This window comes from Lithobates pipiens, unplaced genomic scaffold (assembly GCF_037356315.1).
Source record: "Lithobates pipiens isolate NorthernLeopardFrog02 unplaced genomic scaffold, aLitPip1_a1.2 Scaffold_13, whole genome shotgun sequence".
In the NCBI taxonomy this organism is placed as follows: Eukaryota; Metazoa; Chordata; class Amphibia; order Anura; family Ranidae; genus Lithobates; species Lithobates pipiens.
In genome coordinates this window covers 120,292,023-120,310,694 of record NW_027507718.1, presented here as the reverse complement: position 1 = coordinate 120,310,694, position 18,672 = coordinate 120,292,023, and the positions used below count along the sequence as shown (strand labels likewise).

The window sequence follows — 18,672 nt, the reverse complement described above, 5'->3', positions numbered from 1 at the left end:
CCGAAGTGTGCGAGTGACCTCCCGTGCGGCGCGCAAGGTTTTTGTTGTTCCTTGGTGATTGATGTATGCCACAGCAGTGGCGTTGTCTGACTGGATCCTGATCGGACACCCTTGCAGTCTCATTGACCACGTGGAGAGGCATAGCCTGATCGCTCTCAGTTCGAGCAGATTGATCGGCAACTTGGATTCCTCCGTCAACCAGAGGCCGACTCGACTGAACTCCCATCACTCCACCCCAGCCGAATAAGCTGGCGTCCGTTGTTATCACTGTCCATTTCAGGAGGTAGGAAGGACTTCCCGGACTGAAGCACCGGAGACCTCAGCCACCAGGTCAGGGAACCCCTGACTAACTGGTTCACCTGGATCTATCGATCCAGGGACAACAGAGATTTGTCCCACTTTGTCAAGATCTCCTTCTGCAGGACTCTGGTGTGGAACTGGGCATATGGTACTGCCTCGAAAGAGGCCACCATGATTGCCAGGACTCGCGCGCAGAAGCTCAGCGGCGACCACTTGCAGTTCATCAGCAGTTTTACCGCGACTGAGAGTCTTCAGCTTGTTTGAAGGGAGAAACACTCTCGCTTCCCCGGAGTCCAGCAGCAAGCCTAGGTACTCCAAACGCCGATTTGGTACTATCACCAACCTTTTTTTTTAGGTTCAACAGCCCCCCAAATTCTTGCAGGGCCTGCATGGTGATCGCCACATCCTCCAACTCTGAGGCGGAGGGGGGGGTGGTTTGGGGGGACCGATACCAAACCAAAAGAGAGCCACAAACTGGTAGTGGGCTCCCGACTGCAAATTGCAGAATCTTTTGATGCCGGAGGCATATGGGTATGTGCAGGTACGCATCCTGGATGTCTAAGGACGCCAGGGAGTCCCCTTGATGGAGTGCAGCAACTACTGAGCAAACGGATTCCATTCTGAACCTCTGCACTTTCACAAAGTGATTGAGGGCTTTTTAGATCCAAGATTGGACATACCCCTTCCTTCTTGGGAACAACAGGTTTGAGTAGAACCCCTGGAAAGGTTCAGATTCCGGAACAAGTACAATCACCCCGTGATTCAGCAGGTCCCTTACTGCCCCCAAGAGGGCCTCCCGGTAAACCAGAAATATTGGGAGGGGAAGAATCTGTTTTGCGGCCAAGATAGGAACGCCATCTTGTAGCCGTAGCAAATCAGATCGCAGATCCATTGGTCAGACAATGGAGAGGACCACCGGGCTGCAAACTCCAGAAGGCGACCCCCCACCCGAGTCATTGGTGGGGGCAAACCTTCATGCGGTAGCACTTTTGTTCGCAGGCTTGTGGTTCCAGGGACATTTCTGTCCTTCCTGACGAGCTGGGGGTGTTTAGCCGAAGGCTCCGGACAGACAAAAAAAAGCAGTTTGTAAGCGGAAAAAGAGGGCCCTTGCCTACGGTGTGGCTCCTTAGCCTTCCTGGCCTGTGGGCAGTAGAGTACTCTTACCACCTGTGGCATTCTTAATAATGTCATCCAAAGAGGCTCCAAAGAGCCAGTTGCCAAGGAAGGGAAGATCCGTCAGGGCTTTTTTGGATGCCTGTTCAGTAGACCAGCATTTCAACCAAATCAGGCGCCTCAGCACCACTGCTGACACTGAAGCCCTGGATAACAGGGGGAGGGTATCAAGGGCCGCATCACAAAACATACTTAAGGCATTGCACTAGTTGGTCTGCTAGTTCCACGCAGACAGGAGAAGCCAGCTGTTCTCCCAATTCGCGGTGCAACAGTTTTGCCAGTACTGGTCGCATGGTTGACCCCACAACCGTAAAGAAGGAACGAGCCACTGCCTCTGCCTTCCTGTCTGTGGGATCCTTAAATGCAAGAGTCCCCTCTACCGGGATTGTAGTTACTTTATTTAAACCTGGATACTGGGGGGGTCCACGACCGGAGGAGCCAACCACTTTTTGCGAAGTCTTCCCTCAAAGGGGCAACGCACCACCATGTATTTGGGGACCGAAAAGGTCTGTTGCAGTCGACCCCATTCCTTGTAAAGGAACTTGTCAAAATAAGTTAGATATGGGAACACCTTTAGGTGAATGGCTGGCTGGCTTATGGGGCCCAAAGGTTGGTGCAGAGGAATCCGCTCTGTCATTCAAAGCTGCTGCCAATATCGCTGAAACCGCTCTGCAATGTCCTCAGGCTCAAAGAAAATGGCCGCCCAGCGTCCAGCATAAGGTCATAAAGCACTGGGAAAACAGCTGCCGGATTACAGGAACACATGCTGTCTCTAGAGAAGCTGAAAAAACGTGCTCAAGCTTCTAGAAAATGGCCGCTGGCATCCAGTATAAGGACAAATCACAAGGAAAATGGCCCAGAGACACAGGAGAGCATGCTTTGCTTTTCCTTGCCCATACCCAAGATGGCCGCTGACACTGAAAAACTGAGGGACAGAGATAGAAAATGGCGGTGATCAGCACTGCAGATATCACAGGCACCCCGAGGGACATGAAAAACCACTCATGACACAGCCAGCCAGCCCCCCACAGGCGAGAGCCCCCCCACCCCCGGAGAGCACCTGCACACGACACACGCGCGCGCACACACACACACACACACACGCAGCATCCCCCACAGGGAGGATAGGGACAGGGAGAGAAGAGAGGGAGGTGAGGGGCACCGGAATCGACCTCCCAGGGAATGCCCAGCTGCTTAGCCCCACCAAGGCAGGGAGAGCTGTACTTACCAGTCCTGAAAAGCTGGGAGACATTCCCCTTACATACCCACACTCTGATCAGTACAGGGTGGCTGCTGGCCTCGGCACACTGACAGACATCAGTAGCCCGGTCATATGTGCGCCCCGGAGCATAAAAGCTCACGACCACCTCTGGAGCTGAGGTACGTCGTGGCCAGCCTTGCGCATAGCTGCGGCCTGCACATGCTCGCTGGCAGCGCTGGGGAAACTACAAGGATAAGAGTATCCAGCCTGTCACCCAGTCGGCTGTTGATAGCAGATCACAGGATCTTTCATCTTGCACAAAAAACAAAGCATCTGCAGGAAAAAACACGGACCAATGGGCCTGCAGGGTTCCCATTTCCTTCTCCTTCACTAGGCAAAATATAACTGAGGCTGCAGTAGCATGCTGAAGGGTTGTTACTTAAGGGATCGCGGAACTAGAAAGTTCTAGTTTTATTATCACGTTAACATGTAAAGCCTAGTACTCTCCTGAAGGTGGCATAACAACCCTGATTCTGCCCAACATCATAACTACGGTATATAAAATAAAAAATAAAATAAAAAAACTATCTGTACCTGTATGACAGTTTTTGTTTAGAGAAAGGGTATTAATCTTGTCTCTCATTTAACTATAATAATTCTACAGTTACAAACGGCCGTGTAGACCTTTTAAAGATTTTTTTTTTTTCTGCTGGTTGGAGTAGACCACTAAATACATTTACAAAGTGGCATAAATATGTATCACACGTGACAATTTACAGCAATATACTGTATTAAAATAATTACAGGCAAACGGTACATTAGGTTTAAGCTGTCTTAATGAATGAAGCAAACTCCCAGGTGCAGCCCAACTGGTCTTTTACTCACCCTTGTGCTAGATCTTTACAGGGTGGCCCTACTGGGCACTGCACATCCATGTTTCACAAAACATTCTTGCTAGGTCCTCTTAAGCCTGTGCATGGTCAGATTTGTATTAATTCCTATAGTGAGCCATACTCCAGCAGTTCTGCAGTGAATGACTCCTCACATAAAATGCAGTCTCCAGAGGACCAAGTGAGGATTTTTTGTTAAGGCTGTGCCTCTCCTAACAGGAGAGGCACTGCCAGGAACAGTACTGTGATCTCTCTAGGAATCAACAAACACCTGTTAATTGACATTCTAACACATCACTTCACATTAGCACCATGCTAAAGCTTAAGTTTCTATTTTCTCCAAGCTTTAGTGGAAAAATATTAGCAAATATCAGAAAATAACCAACCTTCACTCTCTGATACAGTGCTGGTTTCTTCTTTACCAACGGTGGTCTCCTTGGGTACTGCGGTTCTGGATTTCAGTGTTAACTTGCGTCCACTTTTTTTTAGCCAATCTTTCAGTTTTGTAATAAATTCCTTCCCAAACAGAAAAGAGTCCCTAAAATTGGGATACTTTGAGGGCTTTAACTCTGCTTCACTGATCCCCAGGACCTCCATTACATTGTTCTGTCTGAGAGAACTGGCTAATGCAAATGTCTGTCCCAAAAGCACCATGGACTTCCTTGCCAAAAACATGGTGTTGTCCAAAGCACTAATCAGTTGTTTTGGATCTGTGAGAATAGGATACTTTAGTTCAAATGTATTACAGGCCAACAGCAACGGAGTTGCACATTTCAGCAATCGCTGCTGTAAAATCATCATTTCCTTGTCAAATGGTTTGATTACATCAAAGAAATCATTCTTAGCGGTCACGGTTTTTGTAGCAACTAACAAATCCAAAAGATCATTATCTATCTTTGGACTATACAAGGCTGGATGAGTTATGGGTTTTAGACTTGAAAAACAAAGCTCTGTGTGATGGACAGATAGGCGACCTTTGAAACAGTTTACAATCATGTCACAAGCTTCAGTTTTCACCTTAAAAAGGGCTTTGTGTTGTCTCAAAAGGTCAGGATCACCTTTAACCTTGTGGAACCTGGCCCATGTTACAATCTGCTCACTCAAATCACCGTCTCCAACTGGTACATCTCTTTTTTTAGGGCTATATTTTTTACTGGAGGCTTCCCCAGCTTTAGATGAAAGACCGCCACCACTGAGACGCTGCCCTCCTTGCCCTTTAGCTCCCAAAATCTGCATTACCCCACGTGCTGGCTTACCTGGTCCATGACCAAGCTCTAAACTTTGGGAGTTTTGAAATTCTCTATATGCATCTGACCTGGTCATGCTGAGCTCTGAGCTAGATAAAGCACTACGTTCAAGTTCCCAATTCCTGCGACTAAGATCCAAATCCCGGGCTAACATTTCTTCTCTGTATAACCTCTCCTTTAAAAGCGGATCAACAGAACCCCATCTGTCCAACAAAGGATCTGAAAGTAATCCACCCGAAGATCCCCTTTCTAATTCACGAAAATATAAAGGATTTGAAACACGGTCTCTTCTGCCGTCGGTATCCCACTTCCTGCTCATATGATCACGTGGAACATCACGAAAGGAAAGTCTTTCTTGGTCTCTAAAACGTGGATCATAGCTGTCCATTTTTGATGTTCCTGCTGAAATAAAACCCCAATGTACAGTTAACAAAATTATACAGGGATGTCATCCAACTTTTTCACATCTGCATTAATCTACATTAGTTTGCTGAGAGTTCTTGGCCGTTTGGCACCATTTAAAGTTTAACATTTACATATGAATTTTTGTGCGTTTTTGCAAGTGTCCAAGTCTTAGGTTTTTTTATTTTATATATTTTTAGCCAATAGAAAGCGAGATAAAAAAAAAAAAAAATTGCATGTTTTTCATTTTTCAGCTGCTCCCAGTAAAGGTTGTCGAGGCCAAAAACGCTTGACATCTGTAGCTCGGAACAATGCATGAGCTGCAAGCGTCAAGTGACATTATGCTCAGGTGTGGACAGGTATAACTGAAAACCATAAGTCTTTGGATGATGAGCTTTTTGGAACTTCGAGCTACAAAATGCTTAGGTGTAAATAGGGATTAATAGAAAAAACGATACGGCTAATCAAAGCAGTAGAAAACCCAAAAACAAAAATGTAATAGATTTCAGCTTACCAATGTGGTGGTCACATTAGTATCATCTTAGGCTGTTTTTCCCCCTTTTTATTTCACCTGGTGATCTTTACAGTAACAAAAAGGTCCTGTCCAAAAGCGTCTGCATTCAGGATGAAATAGTAAAGCAGACACCTTTGGACAGAAGCATTGTCAGCGTAGGGGGAAGGGGAGGTTTAAACTAGCAGATTTAGATAGACTTGACTAACAAAATGAAGCTAAACACCAGCTAACACTATATAGGCAGCAACAGCAAAGAGTTTTTTTTTTGCTTTTGGAGTACAGGTTTTGTTTTTTTTAAATAAATTTATATAAAGTGGCCATTATCATCCCAGTCAATGTTAAATGGTTTGTCTCAACCCTTTAACTGCAACTTTGTCTGGACAGCTTGGTCTGGTAAAGAAAGTTGAAACATACAGCTGTGGCCTAAAGTTTTGAGAATGACACAAATATAGATTTTTACAAAGTCTGCTGCTTCAGTATTTTTAGATCATTTTGTCAGATGTTACTATGGTATACTGAAGTATAATTACAAGTATTTCATAAGTGTCAAAGGCTTTTATTGACAATTACATTAAGTTTATGCAAAGAGTCAATATTTGCAGTGTTGACACCTTTTTTTTTTTTTAAGGCCTCTGCAATTCGCCCTGGCATTCTGGACCATATCCTGACTGATGGCAGCCCATTATTACATGACCAATGCTTGGAGTTTGCCAGAATTTGTGGGGGTTTGTTCGGCCGCCTCTTGAGGATTGACCACGAGTTCTCAATGGGATTAGGGTCTGGGGAGATTCCTGGCCATGGACCCAATAATTTGATGTTTTGTTCCCCAAGCCACTCAGTTATAACTTTTAAAAGGCATTGCTTGTCAAACGGTTCTTTGATGTCAGGAGAAGTTGCTCTCGGAGAATGTTTTTGTACCATTCTTTATTCATGGATATGTTCTTAGGCAAAATTGTGAGTGAGCCCAGTCCCTTGGCTGAGAAGCAACCCCAAACATGAATGATTTCAGACTGCTTTACTGTTGGAGTGACACTGGACTGAAGGTAACGCTCACCTTTTCTTCTCCATACATGTATTTTTCTGGATGCCCCAAACAATTGTAAAGGGGGTTTATCAGAGAAAATGACCATACCCCAGTCCTCAGCAATCCATTCCCTGTATCTTTTGCAGAATATCAGTCTGTCCCTGATGTTTTTCCTGGAGAGAAGTGACTTCTTTGCTGCCTTTCTTGATACCAGGCCATCCTCCAAAAGTCTTTGCCTCACTGTGCGTGCAGATGCACTCAACCCCACCTGCTGCCATTCCTGAGCAAGCTCTGCACTGGTGGTGCCCCAACCGAATGTCCTGGCGCTTGCTAGACTTTCTTCGGCGCCCTGAGGCCATCTTCACAAATGCAGTGGAAACATTTATGGGATTAAGTTCATTTTAATGGCGAAGAGGGACTTGCCAATTAAATGCAATTCATCTGACCACTCTTCATAACATTCTGGAGTATATGCAAGTTGCCATCAAAAAAGAAAAAAAAATGAGGCAGCAGACCTTGTAAAAATATTTGTCATTTTCAAAACTTTTGGCCACGTATGTACTTACTGGCTAGATTACCTGGCAAAAAAAAAAGAAGAAACAAACCTAAAAAAATAAAACAAATGTAGCCACCACATACTAGAATTAGCAAGCTGCAGTGTAATACATTTGTTTTTGGGGTACAATTTTACGTAATAATTCAGCATACTCTGAAATCATTTTTATATACACTGCTTGAAGTATTCGTGACCAAATGTCTTGTGTGTTTGACCGCAGGTACTTATAAAGCTAACAAGGTATGAAGAAATACAAAACTGCATACAAGTTTGATGTTGAATCGCATGCAGGCCAATAAGGTTAACTAAAGGTCTCCTGAAGAAAATTATGTTGTCAGTGTAGAGGGAGGGGGAGGTTTAGACTAGCAGATTTAGATTGACTAACAAAATGAAGCTAAACACCAACTAACACTATATAGGCAGCTGGTGCTGATCTTAAAAGGATAAGTCCAGCCGAAGTTCGTTTGGCTGTACTTCTATGGACCACAGGATTGCACTCCTGTGACCCGGTTTCAACAGAGAGCGGGCTGAAGTCCGGTCTCTGCCAATGTCACAGAAGTCAGTCCAGGCACCGTGTCATTGTGACAAAGTCTGGACCCGCCAGATGCCTGGACCAACACCCAGTTCAGCCTCCCCGCCCCCTCCACAGCTCAGCACCAAAATAAGTAAGGAGGGAGCAGAGTAGAGAGTTGTGACTGACAGCAAACAGCTCCCTGCTTGGGGATTTCTGAAAAACGATCAATCAGCAGTGTTTAATTGCTCGGTTCTCAGTGTTAGAGGAGCCGGGGAACAGATGCAGCATTGGTGCTGCATCCAACAAGACAAGTATGATTCCAAGATTTCATTGGAAATGTCATGCAAAAAACACAAACAACGATCCATAGTTTAACCTGTTTTTATTAATTAAACAGGTTACACTATGGATCGTTGTTTCTGTTTGTGTTTTTTGCATGACATTTCCAACTAAATCTGATTGTTAATGAGCCTCCCATTGACGAACATTTTAATGGGCACTGATTTTACTAATCGAGTACTCATACGAAGTAGAATAAGTGGTGATTTGAGAAGCGCTTGAAATTAACTTGTATGGGTAAGTGCATAACCAAAAGGGGGAGACACAGAGCATGAGGTTACTTCTATGAGTTTGCTGTGTGGTGAATTTGTTTAAAGGATCCTTTCTTTTCCTCTGGGGACTCCGTGGAGCACTGCTTTGCACGTCAAGAATTACCTGCTTTGGGACTTTATGGACTTTTCTATTTCTTTTTAAATCTATGGTTATAAAGTTTTATTTTATACTCTGGTTGATTATCAGATTTATTAGTAGCACTGTTAATGACTTTGGTTAAAATATTACTACTATGTGTACACCTATATACATGGTGTAAAATGTTACTGTAGCACCTTCCCCTGCACCCCCCAATCTCCAGTTGTGACAGTGAGCGGGTTTTTGTGAATTGAATCCTTAAGCCAGCCAAAGACGGAGCAATTAAAATTTTCTGCAATTACGGGTGGTCAGTCAGTGTTGATGGGAGATTCCCTGCTGCAGAGCCATTGTGTTCTCCCAGCGGGGGGGTAGAGCTGTCCCTGCCAGGAGCAGACAGCAATTAATGCTAGCGGCTAGAATAGCTACTAGCAATAACTGCTTGTGGAATCTTATGGGCTGGTTGTACTCAATTTAGGTACAATCAGCATTCACACATATGGTTCAAATTTCAGCTGGTCCCTGCTCAACCCACCGAGATTAAAACCAGTCTATGGCCGGCTTTAGGTCTGGAGGTCTAGGTACTTGGTCATGTGATCTCTGCTCAATGGGATAAGCAGTCAATCTGAACTCTGATCCTACCTTCAGTAGAGATCACAAGTGCCCAGGAATTTAGTTACATGGGCAGCACAGGTACGCATTTCTGCCATTCTACAACTATGCTAGCAAAACTTAAGCTAAAATAAATTGCTAGTTGACCAGCTGTTATGCTTGGCCACCAGCAACAATACTTTCCAAAGGACTGACAACGAACATGTGGGTAAAACAGGAATGTGTCAGAAGCCTCCATGTTCCTCATTGAATATTTTTTACCTGAACGTGTGCAATTTGATTATCTTTAATCCTTTACTATAAGCAGTAAATATTTCTGTGTGTACGCCATTAATATTTCTAGTACTGGTGTTGCTGTACATCTTTAGTATAAAATTATATATATATTTTTATTTTTTTTATATTTAAACAAGGCTCTCACATGGTACTCACCTTCCAACTGAAACTCTCGTACAGTGTTAGCAATTGCCTGGTCCATTCCTATTCTATATCTCTTCATCTTCTCCTGTACTACAGCATCAAAGGCATCCCGCGTAATTCTTTGGCCTGCCATGTTTCGAACACTGCAAGTCAAAAATATTTAATTGGTTACAAGAACTTGGGCACAAAATCTGTACAGTTATAAAATACTGTTCCCTCGCAGGACTAAGTGTTTGCGCTAATTAGAGAAAAATAAAAACACAACAATCAAACTATAACATGCATGTGGGATACATGTGGCAAAGTAGCTCATGGGACATTTTTGACTACTGCTGTTTGCGTGTTTTATGTTAATGTTTTTTCATGTGGCAAAATGTGTGCAGCTCCCGCTGCTGCCTTTGCCCAGTAAAGAGAGGCTCTTTGGCACAGCACTGGGTTGAGATTGGGCTCAGGCAAGTATGGCAGGCGTAGGGAAGGGGGTACTTGCAGAGAGGTTTTTTACCTCGATTCATAAAATGCATTAAAGTGGAACTTTAGTCAGAAAAATAAGGCTTGTTAGATCACGTCAGGCTGGCCCCAGGTACAGCTACATAAAACATTAAAAATAAAAGCGTCTATACTATTTAAAATTCAGTAATATACTGTGCTACTCTATCACCCTGCTCTGATGCTCTGTTCATTTAAATTTGTAGGCACTGCCGAGTTTGTAAAGGACGATCTGCAGACAGCCTTAAAGCAGAATTAAACCTTGCTATCCCTTACAGCCAAGGAAGCCGTTTGATTGATCTGCAACTGCCATGGTGCTGCACATGTGATCAGTTATATCAGCCACTGGATGGTTTGACAGTTTGGTTGAGTACACAAGCAAATGTGACAGTTAGCAATACCGGCATTCCTGGAATAGAACTATTTTTTGAAACTGTTAAATCAATGGGTTTAGCTCCAATTTATGATTTACTGCTGCTCAGGGGCAGCCCGCAGCAACAAGAAACACGAGCAATGCTGGAGGCAATTTACGGCACACACTAATTTTGGTGTCAGAATTATTCAAGGGAAATTAAGTTCCTTGCTGAAAATTATTTTTTATCAAGTTATGAAAAAAGTTTCCGCTTCACAATAAAAAACCTTCTGCCTTTAGAACCACTTCAATATTTCTGTTACCCAGCTGTAACTTTCATAATTTTTTGCGTACCAAAAAATAACTAAATAATTGTGTTGCCAATTGAAGAAGACTGTATACAAGCACATGGTGATATTTTCAGCCTGGCCTTACTGGAGGCTCAGGAACCTCAAAAAATAAATAAAAAAAAGCACAATGTGCCTTATATACCAACACAAGTGTTGGTACATTTCACTTTCATCCACTTTAAATGCATTACCAATACAAACAAACAAGGCTCCTGTATTACAGCACACCACACGCATGAAAAGATGTGCATTGTATCGTGTGACCCTGTCAGTCACCTAAAAAAACCTGCAAGAGAAGAGCGAATTTACTAACGTCTTTGGTGGCCGTGTCCCCTATGTTCAGAGTTTAACACTTCTGGGAGTGTCAGATGCCTGTGTGTCCCTCTGTGCCCAGTAGGGTTGCAACGGATCAAAAAACTCACAGATCGTATCGTTCCTCGGATAATTTTTCGGATCAGCAAATAATTGAATTTGAAAAAAACCTGTGAAAATGCCACCACCATATAGTCCCCACTGCAATATACATCACTGTAATATCCACGTCATCTCCCCCACTGTAATATTGGCTGAGCATGGATGGGTATGGCTGGGTACTATTGGCAGGGTATTGCAGAGTATTGGGCGAGTATTGGCAGAGTATTGCTGGAATGGCTGTGACTGCCATCCATTTTCTCCCCTCCACTGTACAGAAGAGAGGAGAGAGAAACCGGCGTTTGTTTACAGGCGATTGCTCCGTCACGGAGCGATCACTTTGTAAACGCTGACGGGCGTACCAAGATGGCTTCCGCTGCGGAACTAGGCCGAAGCCTTTCCTAAGGCCGAGACCACGGAGCGTGCCGATCCAAGCGAGGGGGCCCGTTCGGATTGGTGCCGATCCGTTGCACCCCTAGTGCCCAGTGGTTTCATCCTCTGACCTTTATGTATCTTCTGTGTCCTGTAGTAGGGGGGGGGGGGGGGGGGGGTCAGAGAACTGAAACCAGAGTATAACTATAGCAGGGCACACAAGTATCAGTCTTCAGGAAGAGTGGAATACTGAAAAGTCTGAGGTGGAAGCAAAAGTTGAAAGAGTGAATCTAGGAGACATGGGCCACTGGAGAGGGGTGTACAATAGCTTTTTTATTACATGGAATGGCCATTTAAAGTTTTGTAGGCAAATTACATGGTCGCATTAACCACTTAAAGACCAGGATTTTTTCTTTGTTTAAAAAAAAAAAAAATACTGATTTACACTTGTAAATAGAAAAATTACTTCTAACCCCCAAAACATACTTTTATTTATTTTTAACAGAAACCCTGGGGAATAAAATGGCAATTGTTGCAATTTTGTATGTCACACGGTACCGTTTACACATGCGTGCACAACCTATGCAAGTGATTTTTTTTTTCTTATTTAATTTATTTTTACACTGTCCTTTTAATTCATTTTTATCACTTTTATTCTTATTACAAGGAATGTAAACATCCCTTGTAATAGAAATAAGCATGACAGGTGCTCTTTCTGAAGAGATCTGGGACCCCAGATCTCTTCATTACCTTTAAATGCAATAGGTCAAAAATAAAAAAAAATGTATTTAGACCCTGGACATAAAGTGACGCATTGATGTTGCTCCTGTTCTCCTAGGACATAGAGGTGATCAGATCAAATCTACCCTTTAAATCGCCTGTGTGACCAGTCGGCAGCACAGTTTCTCAGGCAAGCCAGTGGAAGAGCCATTAGCGGCGGATCTGTCATTTCCTGGTCCATATTTGATACCCCACACTAGGCTTTGCCCCTTCGGAGTGAGACGTGGATTGCATGCTACCCCCAGGGATCAGCTGACCCTCACGCCGTTTACATCTAGTGCCAGGCGCTATGCGAGTGTACCTTCTATTATTGCTGCCATTTTTTACTTTATTAAAAATGACTACATTATGAGACTAATCTGTGGAGAATTTTTTTACATTCTAGCTCCTGAGTGGCCATTGAAGTGGATTCATGCCATTAGGGGAATCAATCCAGTGTTCCCAACGTGTTTGTTGACCATCCTGTAAAAAGGGGTCAAACAGCTCTGGTGAGCGGCCATCTTCATAGTGAGCACTCGTGGTGGAAGATCTAGAATTTTTATCTCAGTATTCCGTTTTTGGTGTTGGGATTTATTCACTTATGGACTTTATGCTTGCTTATTTTCTCATTAATGTGCACATTTGAGTTTGATGCAGTGTTTCTCTTTGTGACAGTTTTTTTATTTGAACATTTTATAATTTTGCACAACCTTAAACTACTCATGTCATTAAATTAGAGGGATACAGGGAAAGATAATGGATCTTATACTTTAGGGAGAGATGCCGAGGTGGAGGATAACGCATCTAGGTGTACCACCAGATAACAGCAAAACTAGGCCTTCACTGCTACAAGACATTTTGTTAAAGTAAACAAAGGGATCCAGATCCTATTGTGTTGCGTTTGTGATGTCTGGTTCTAACCACGTGGCAAATTTTGTGAAACTTAGCTGGGCAGCATCTGGCGAGATAGGCAACTTTGTGTTTAGTAACACTTTAACTCAAGTTTGCATGTGGTAAAAATCATTAATCTTATATTGAAAAGCCTGTGCCATGTTAAAATTTAGGGGCTCACTTGCTTTGACTTAAAACGCACATTAAAGGGGTTATAAACCCTCCTGGTTTTTCACCTCAGTGCATTCTATGCAGTGAGGTGAAAAACCTATTGTAGTGCACCAGCCCCCCAGCCTTACTCATCCGGAGCCCATTCATTCCCACGCCGGAGATGTGCACAACCTCTGGCCGGTGTCTCGGCTTTTGATTAGATAGAATGATAGCTGTCAATCAAATCCAATGATTGAAATAGGCGAGCAGCATCACCCCTACCCCCCCCACCCATGAGAACGAAGGATGAGCTCAGGCGTGTTCGTATGCATCAGTAAGACGGCGCAGCGCTTAACAGGCAGTGAGACATTGCCCTGATGCGCGGCTGCAGAGATCGGGCAAGGTCTCACTGGCTGTGATTAGTGAAGCGTTGAATTCCTGGCGGGCTCTGAACGTGGCGCATGCAAACACGCCTGAGCTCATCCCTAGTGAGAACAATCAAGCGGCTGAACACTATGATTGTTCTTACGGTGCACAGAATCACTGATTGAACAAAATATCAGGATGATGCCAGCAGCTGCATTTCATTCAGATATCCCCACTCAAAATCCATGATGTCATACCTTTGGCAGGAAGTGGTTAATAGATGCATGGGATTTTTTTTTTTTTCAGAACAATACTTACCTAGGTGGATACATCTGCCTCCCCCCCCCCCGGCTCTAACACAAGAGCAAAGTGATCACACACCACCGATCGGTTCTGAGGGCTCCGTGAGCAGAGCGTTGCTTCACTGGAGCACCGGGCAGTGGAAGGGCGGGAATGGCTGGCTCGTTGAGAGGCTGAGCCGGGTGCTGGTCCAGGCATGGGGGTGGATCCTGACCATCCCGGGCCTGGATTGGTTCTGTGACATCAGCAGGCTTCAGCCTGTCAGCTGAAAAAAGGGGCATCGGAGTGCAGAACGAACTGCACTTCTGTGATCCATAGGAGTACAACCAAATAAAAAGCATAATCAAAAGCATGAGGCACTTTAATGTGTGATGAAGTCCATGCAAGCTGTAAAAGGAGCTCTAATTGTTTTCTAATCATTACCCTTTGCCGCCACTTCCCCAGGCCTAATGTTTGTTTTGTGACGTCATTTCCACCCATAGCCAGGAGCTCGGAGGCCGCATGCCCAGCTACAAGGTGATGTATTACAGCTGTTGGTCGGTAAATGTTGAGGTATAAGGGTGCAGTGTGAGGAAGGTTAGAAGTACATGCGCTCATTGTTCCCTAGAATGGCGACACCCCACTATTAATATCACACGTAGGGTCAGCCAGCCCTCTTGCTCCAAAACCTACAGCAGTCAATCACATTACCTGTACACAGGTCTCCTCTCAGTAGTCGTCGGCTGTTAGACGAATCAAACACGGACAAATATCACCATTCAGTTGTCCTCACCGGATCTTGTGGCCTTCCTCTCCGCGTACTTAGCGCCTTCCTTCCGCTAGCCAGGCCTCGTTCTCAAAGCGCCGCGCAATGCCCTACCAAAATTCAAGCCTCGTTCGGGGACCTCCCACGTGATTGGCGCACAGGTCTACAGGAGTGGGCGGGGCTTTTGGAAGGTCATGTGATCTGCGGAGATGTTCCGAAACGAGGCCTGGCTCACAGAAGGGAGGGGCGGACACAAGATCCAGTGAGGGGGATTGAATGGTGAAATCCATAATAAATTCGCCTAACAACCGACCGCTAGTGAGAGGAGGTTTGTGTACAGGTAGTGTTATAATGCTGCAGGTTTAGGTATAATCTGACTAGTTAACGTTGTGTGTTTTATCATCAGTTATTAGGGCATAATGAGCTCATGTGCTGCCCATGGCAACCAGCCAACTGCAGACGTCTGTTTTTATCAGGTACTGTACCCATAAGCGGTTATAGAAGGATCTGGAACTGTCTAAAGCCCCATACACGCTATCAGATTTTCTGCTGACTTTTGTCTTCAGATTTACCAAAAGCATATAATAGAAGGGCCTACCTGATTGCATACAAATTGAAACTCCTAAGGTTTGACCTCATATTATATGGTTTTGGTAAATCTGAAGGAAAGAATCATCAGAAAATCTGATAGTGTGTATGGGGCTTAAGTTGGTTATATAATTTGATTGTGCAATCTCATTTTAGCTTTACCAAAACTCTGTACTATAAGGAGAACCCTGACCAATCTATGCATTAAAGGGGTTGTAAACCTTTGAGTTTGCATTAAGGTGAAAAAACACCTGGCAGTGACCATCTCCCCCGTTTTACTTACCTGAGCCCTGGAACTTCATCCGGCGGGGATGGTCTCTTCCTGTGCCCGGGGTTCTCGGCTCTTGATTGGATAGATTGATAGCAGTGCAGCCATTGGCTCCCGCTGCTGTCAATCAAATCCAATGACCTGGGGGTGGGGCCAAGTCGTACATATGGATGCCGAATGAGTGGCTGGGGAGCACACCCACAACCCCCTTCCCCCCTCGGGAGAGTGCTTCTCCTAGGGGGTGATCTGATGTGGGGAGGAGCCACTGAGGGACCCCAGAAGACTGTGTTGAGGGCCACTCTGTGCAAAACGAGCTGCACAGTTAAGGTAAGTATGACGTGTTTGTTTGTTTTTTAATAAACAAAGCTTTACCATCACTAAAAGGATCACATCAGGGCAGTCCTTGCATAGTTTTTGGTGGATCTAAACAGGGCCAGCGCTACCCATATGCAAGATAGGCGCCAGCCTAGAGCACATATCAGTCGGTGTGTGGGCATACCTCCCAACCCTCAGCTGTTCCAGCACTTGGCTCCATTGGTGCAGGCACCAGCGAGGATTTTATTTTTTTTAAGCTGGCGGTGCTGCACATTTCTCCTTGCAGCTCCCTGTTGGCGCTCAGCGCTGGTGACTCCAACTCCCCCCCCCCCCCCCCCCCCATTGGCACTCTGTGGCCCAGGGGCAGACTGACCAATCAGGTGCTGCTCTAGGCGATCATAGAAAAGCAGGTGCAGGGAGCAGGACAGCACCAGGAGGCGGCATGGGCAAAGACCAGCAAGGGCGGCCAGGACCAGTTGGCCTGGAAGAAGAAGAGTTCTGAAGACCTTCCCAGGACTGATGGACAGGTTGACCAGGGCCAGAGGACGGGCGGGAGGTGCAGGTAGCCAGGGACAGCTGCATCTGACAGTAAACCGATCCTCTGGAAGAAGCAGCTCAATGACCTCCTGTCCTCACCCAGCCATAAGAACCCGGCCCTGCCCACTGCTGGCATGTCGCATACACCTTCCTACAGACACGGACTGCAGACTGGGCTATAGGGGTGCTGAAATTAATCTATGCATCGCGATTCAGGGGTCCCTGATGTGGCATCGATGCATACTACCGGAAAATCGATTGCCGGGTGATGTCATCCCGACTTGCCCCGCCCCTCCTAGGAGAGCCTTCTGAGCGTATTGTCAAAATAACTGTGTTTTATTAAATCCTGTGTTACAATCAATTAAGTGCCCCACTGTGTGTGCATTTTAAAAAAAATGGAGCGTCATACCTCATTACTCAGTACAATACATGCAACTCATGGGACTGCCCGGGCCCGCCTCTCTCTGCTCGCATCTCTCCTGACATCCTTGGGCAATTCTCAGCCCCACCCGCTGACTGTAGCTATCAGATCAGAAGAGGCGGGCGGAGCTGAGTTTTTCTCCGCTGAAATCAGGAAAGATCTGAGAGGAGAGAGGTGGACCGGGCAGTCAAATGAGCGCCATGTGTTGTACTGAGAAATGAGGTATGAAGTTCCATATTTTTTTAAAAGCACACACAGCGGGACACTTAATTGATTATAACATGGTATTTATTAAAACAGTCATTTTAACAGCAGTAAGTAGAGTACATATTTGTTTGTATTCTACTTACACCTCGTACACGCTCCATGCTGACAGTTCCCTGGATTCCTCTTTGCACATTCCACTGTGTTAACGACTAGTGTGCTGGAAGGTGCAAACAGGAAAGCCAGGGTACTGTCAGCACAGGGAACTTCACAGGGCTGTTTGTCAGCTGTGGATTGTAATCCCTCCTACCCTCCCAGCAGCAGTGTGTGTGAATGTCTGTACCCTCTAGTGCACTTTTTAAGGGAGTGAGGTTATTTTTAACTCAAAGCGGAGTTCCAGTGAATTTTTTTTTTTTTTTTTTTAAGTTAGCAGCTACAAAAAAAGAGTATCTTCTGACTTTTTGAATAAAAAGACATTCCCCTGTCCCACAATCCAGCGCAGTGAACAGGCGGGGGAGAGAAGGGAGGGTTTGGGTGGCCACCTCACTGGATTGTGGGACAGGTGAGTGTCTTTTTTTTTTATTTTTATTTTTTTTTTTTTTATTAAAAGTCAGAAGGTACTACTGTGGGCACCCGGCTGTGAAGCTGCAAGCATGTCTCACTGTGCTGTTCTACATAGCTGTGCAATCTTTTGGGACCTGTGATGTGTCCCAGAAGATTGCAGGGAGCGAGGGCTGCCTAGGCGGCCCAAGCAGAAGTGGAAGCTCGTCAGTAATCGCAATGCATCGTGGCATCAAAACGAATCGTTGACCAGATCATCGTACTCCAGTTGAGACCAGTGAGCATGCGCACCTCTACTGGGCTAGGGATTTCTCACTTGCCCCCCCCCCCCCTTGTCTCCTCTCCGCAAACCCTGCACTCGGTGCGTAGCGCAACCCTGCACTCGGTGCGTAGCGCACCCCTCAACCCTTGCACTAAGTACGTAGCACACCCCACAACCCCTGCACTCAGTACATAGTGCAAACCCTGCAATCTGTGCATTACACACTCCTGACCCCTGCCTCCTCCACCATATACATGGTCAGGGCAAAGGTGGTGAAGTCAGGGGCGAGGCCAAGGAGGAGACAAAATTAGGTTTTGCCTAGGGCAGTGATGGCAAACCTTGGCACCCCAGATGTTTTGGGACTACATTTCCCATGATGCTCAACTACACTGCAAAGTGCATGAACATCATGGGAAATGTAGTCCCAAAACATCTGGGGTGCCAAGGTTTGCCATCACTGGCCTAGGGTGTCAAAAAATCCTTGCACCAGCCCTGGATCTAAAAGAGACTGTACAATCCTAGATTGGAAGCTCTAACAAGCAGGGCCCTCTGATTCCTCCTGTACTGAATTGTATTGTAACTGTAATGTTTTCCCTCATGTTGTAAAGCGCTGTACAAACTGATGGCGCTATATACAGAGCCTTGAAAAAGTATTCATACCCCTGGACATTTTCCACATTTTGACATGTTACAACCAAAAATGTAAATTTTATTTTATTGGGATTTTATGTGATAGACCAATACAAGGTGGCACATAATTGTGAAGTGGAAGGGAAATGATAAATGGTTTTCAA

General features: G+C 45.2%; 2 protein-coding genes across 6 annotated transcripts in view; one reads left to right on the top strand and one right to left on the bottom strand.

The window, feature by feature from the left end:
• The window catches only part of SUGP2 (SURP and G-patch domain containing 2), a 61,702-nt gene extending 46,854 nt beyond the window's left edge, over positions 1-14,848 (bottom strand). The window contains exons 1-3 of one of the 2 annotated variants that reach the window (XM_077475469.1): positions 14,668-14,848; positions 9,553-9,683; positions 3,951-5,210 (exon numbers count right to left, since the gene is read on the bottom strand). In XM_077475469.1, coding sequence (XP_077331595.1) covers positions 3,951-5,210; positions 9,553-9,673 — 1,381 coding nt within the window. In that variant the 5' untranslated portion in view covers positions 9,674-9,683; positions 14,668-14,848. Of the gene's footprint in view, positions 1-3,950; positions 5,214-9,552; positions 9,684-14,667 lie in introns of both variants that reach the window. The other variant, XM_077475468.1, reaches the window with a different exon arrangement.
• ARMC6 (armadillo repeat containing 6) overlaps positions 14,450-18,672 on the top strand; it is a 34,497-nt gene continuing 30,274 nt past the window's right edge. The window contains exon 1 of one of the 4 annotated variants that reach the window (XM_077475471.1): positions 14,450-14,493. In XM_077475471.1, coding sequence (XP_077331597.1) covers positions 14,479-14,493 — 15 coding nt within the window. In that variant the 5' untranslated portion in view covers positions 14,450-14,478. Of the gene's footprint in view, positions 14,494-14,890; positions 15,063-15,179; positions 15,199-18,672 lie in introns of those variants that run through there. The other 3 variants (XM_077475472.1, XM_077475473.1, XM_077475470.1) reach the window with 3 other exon arrangements.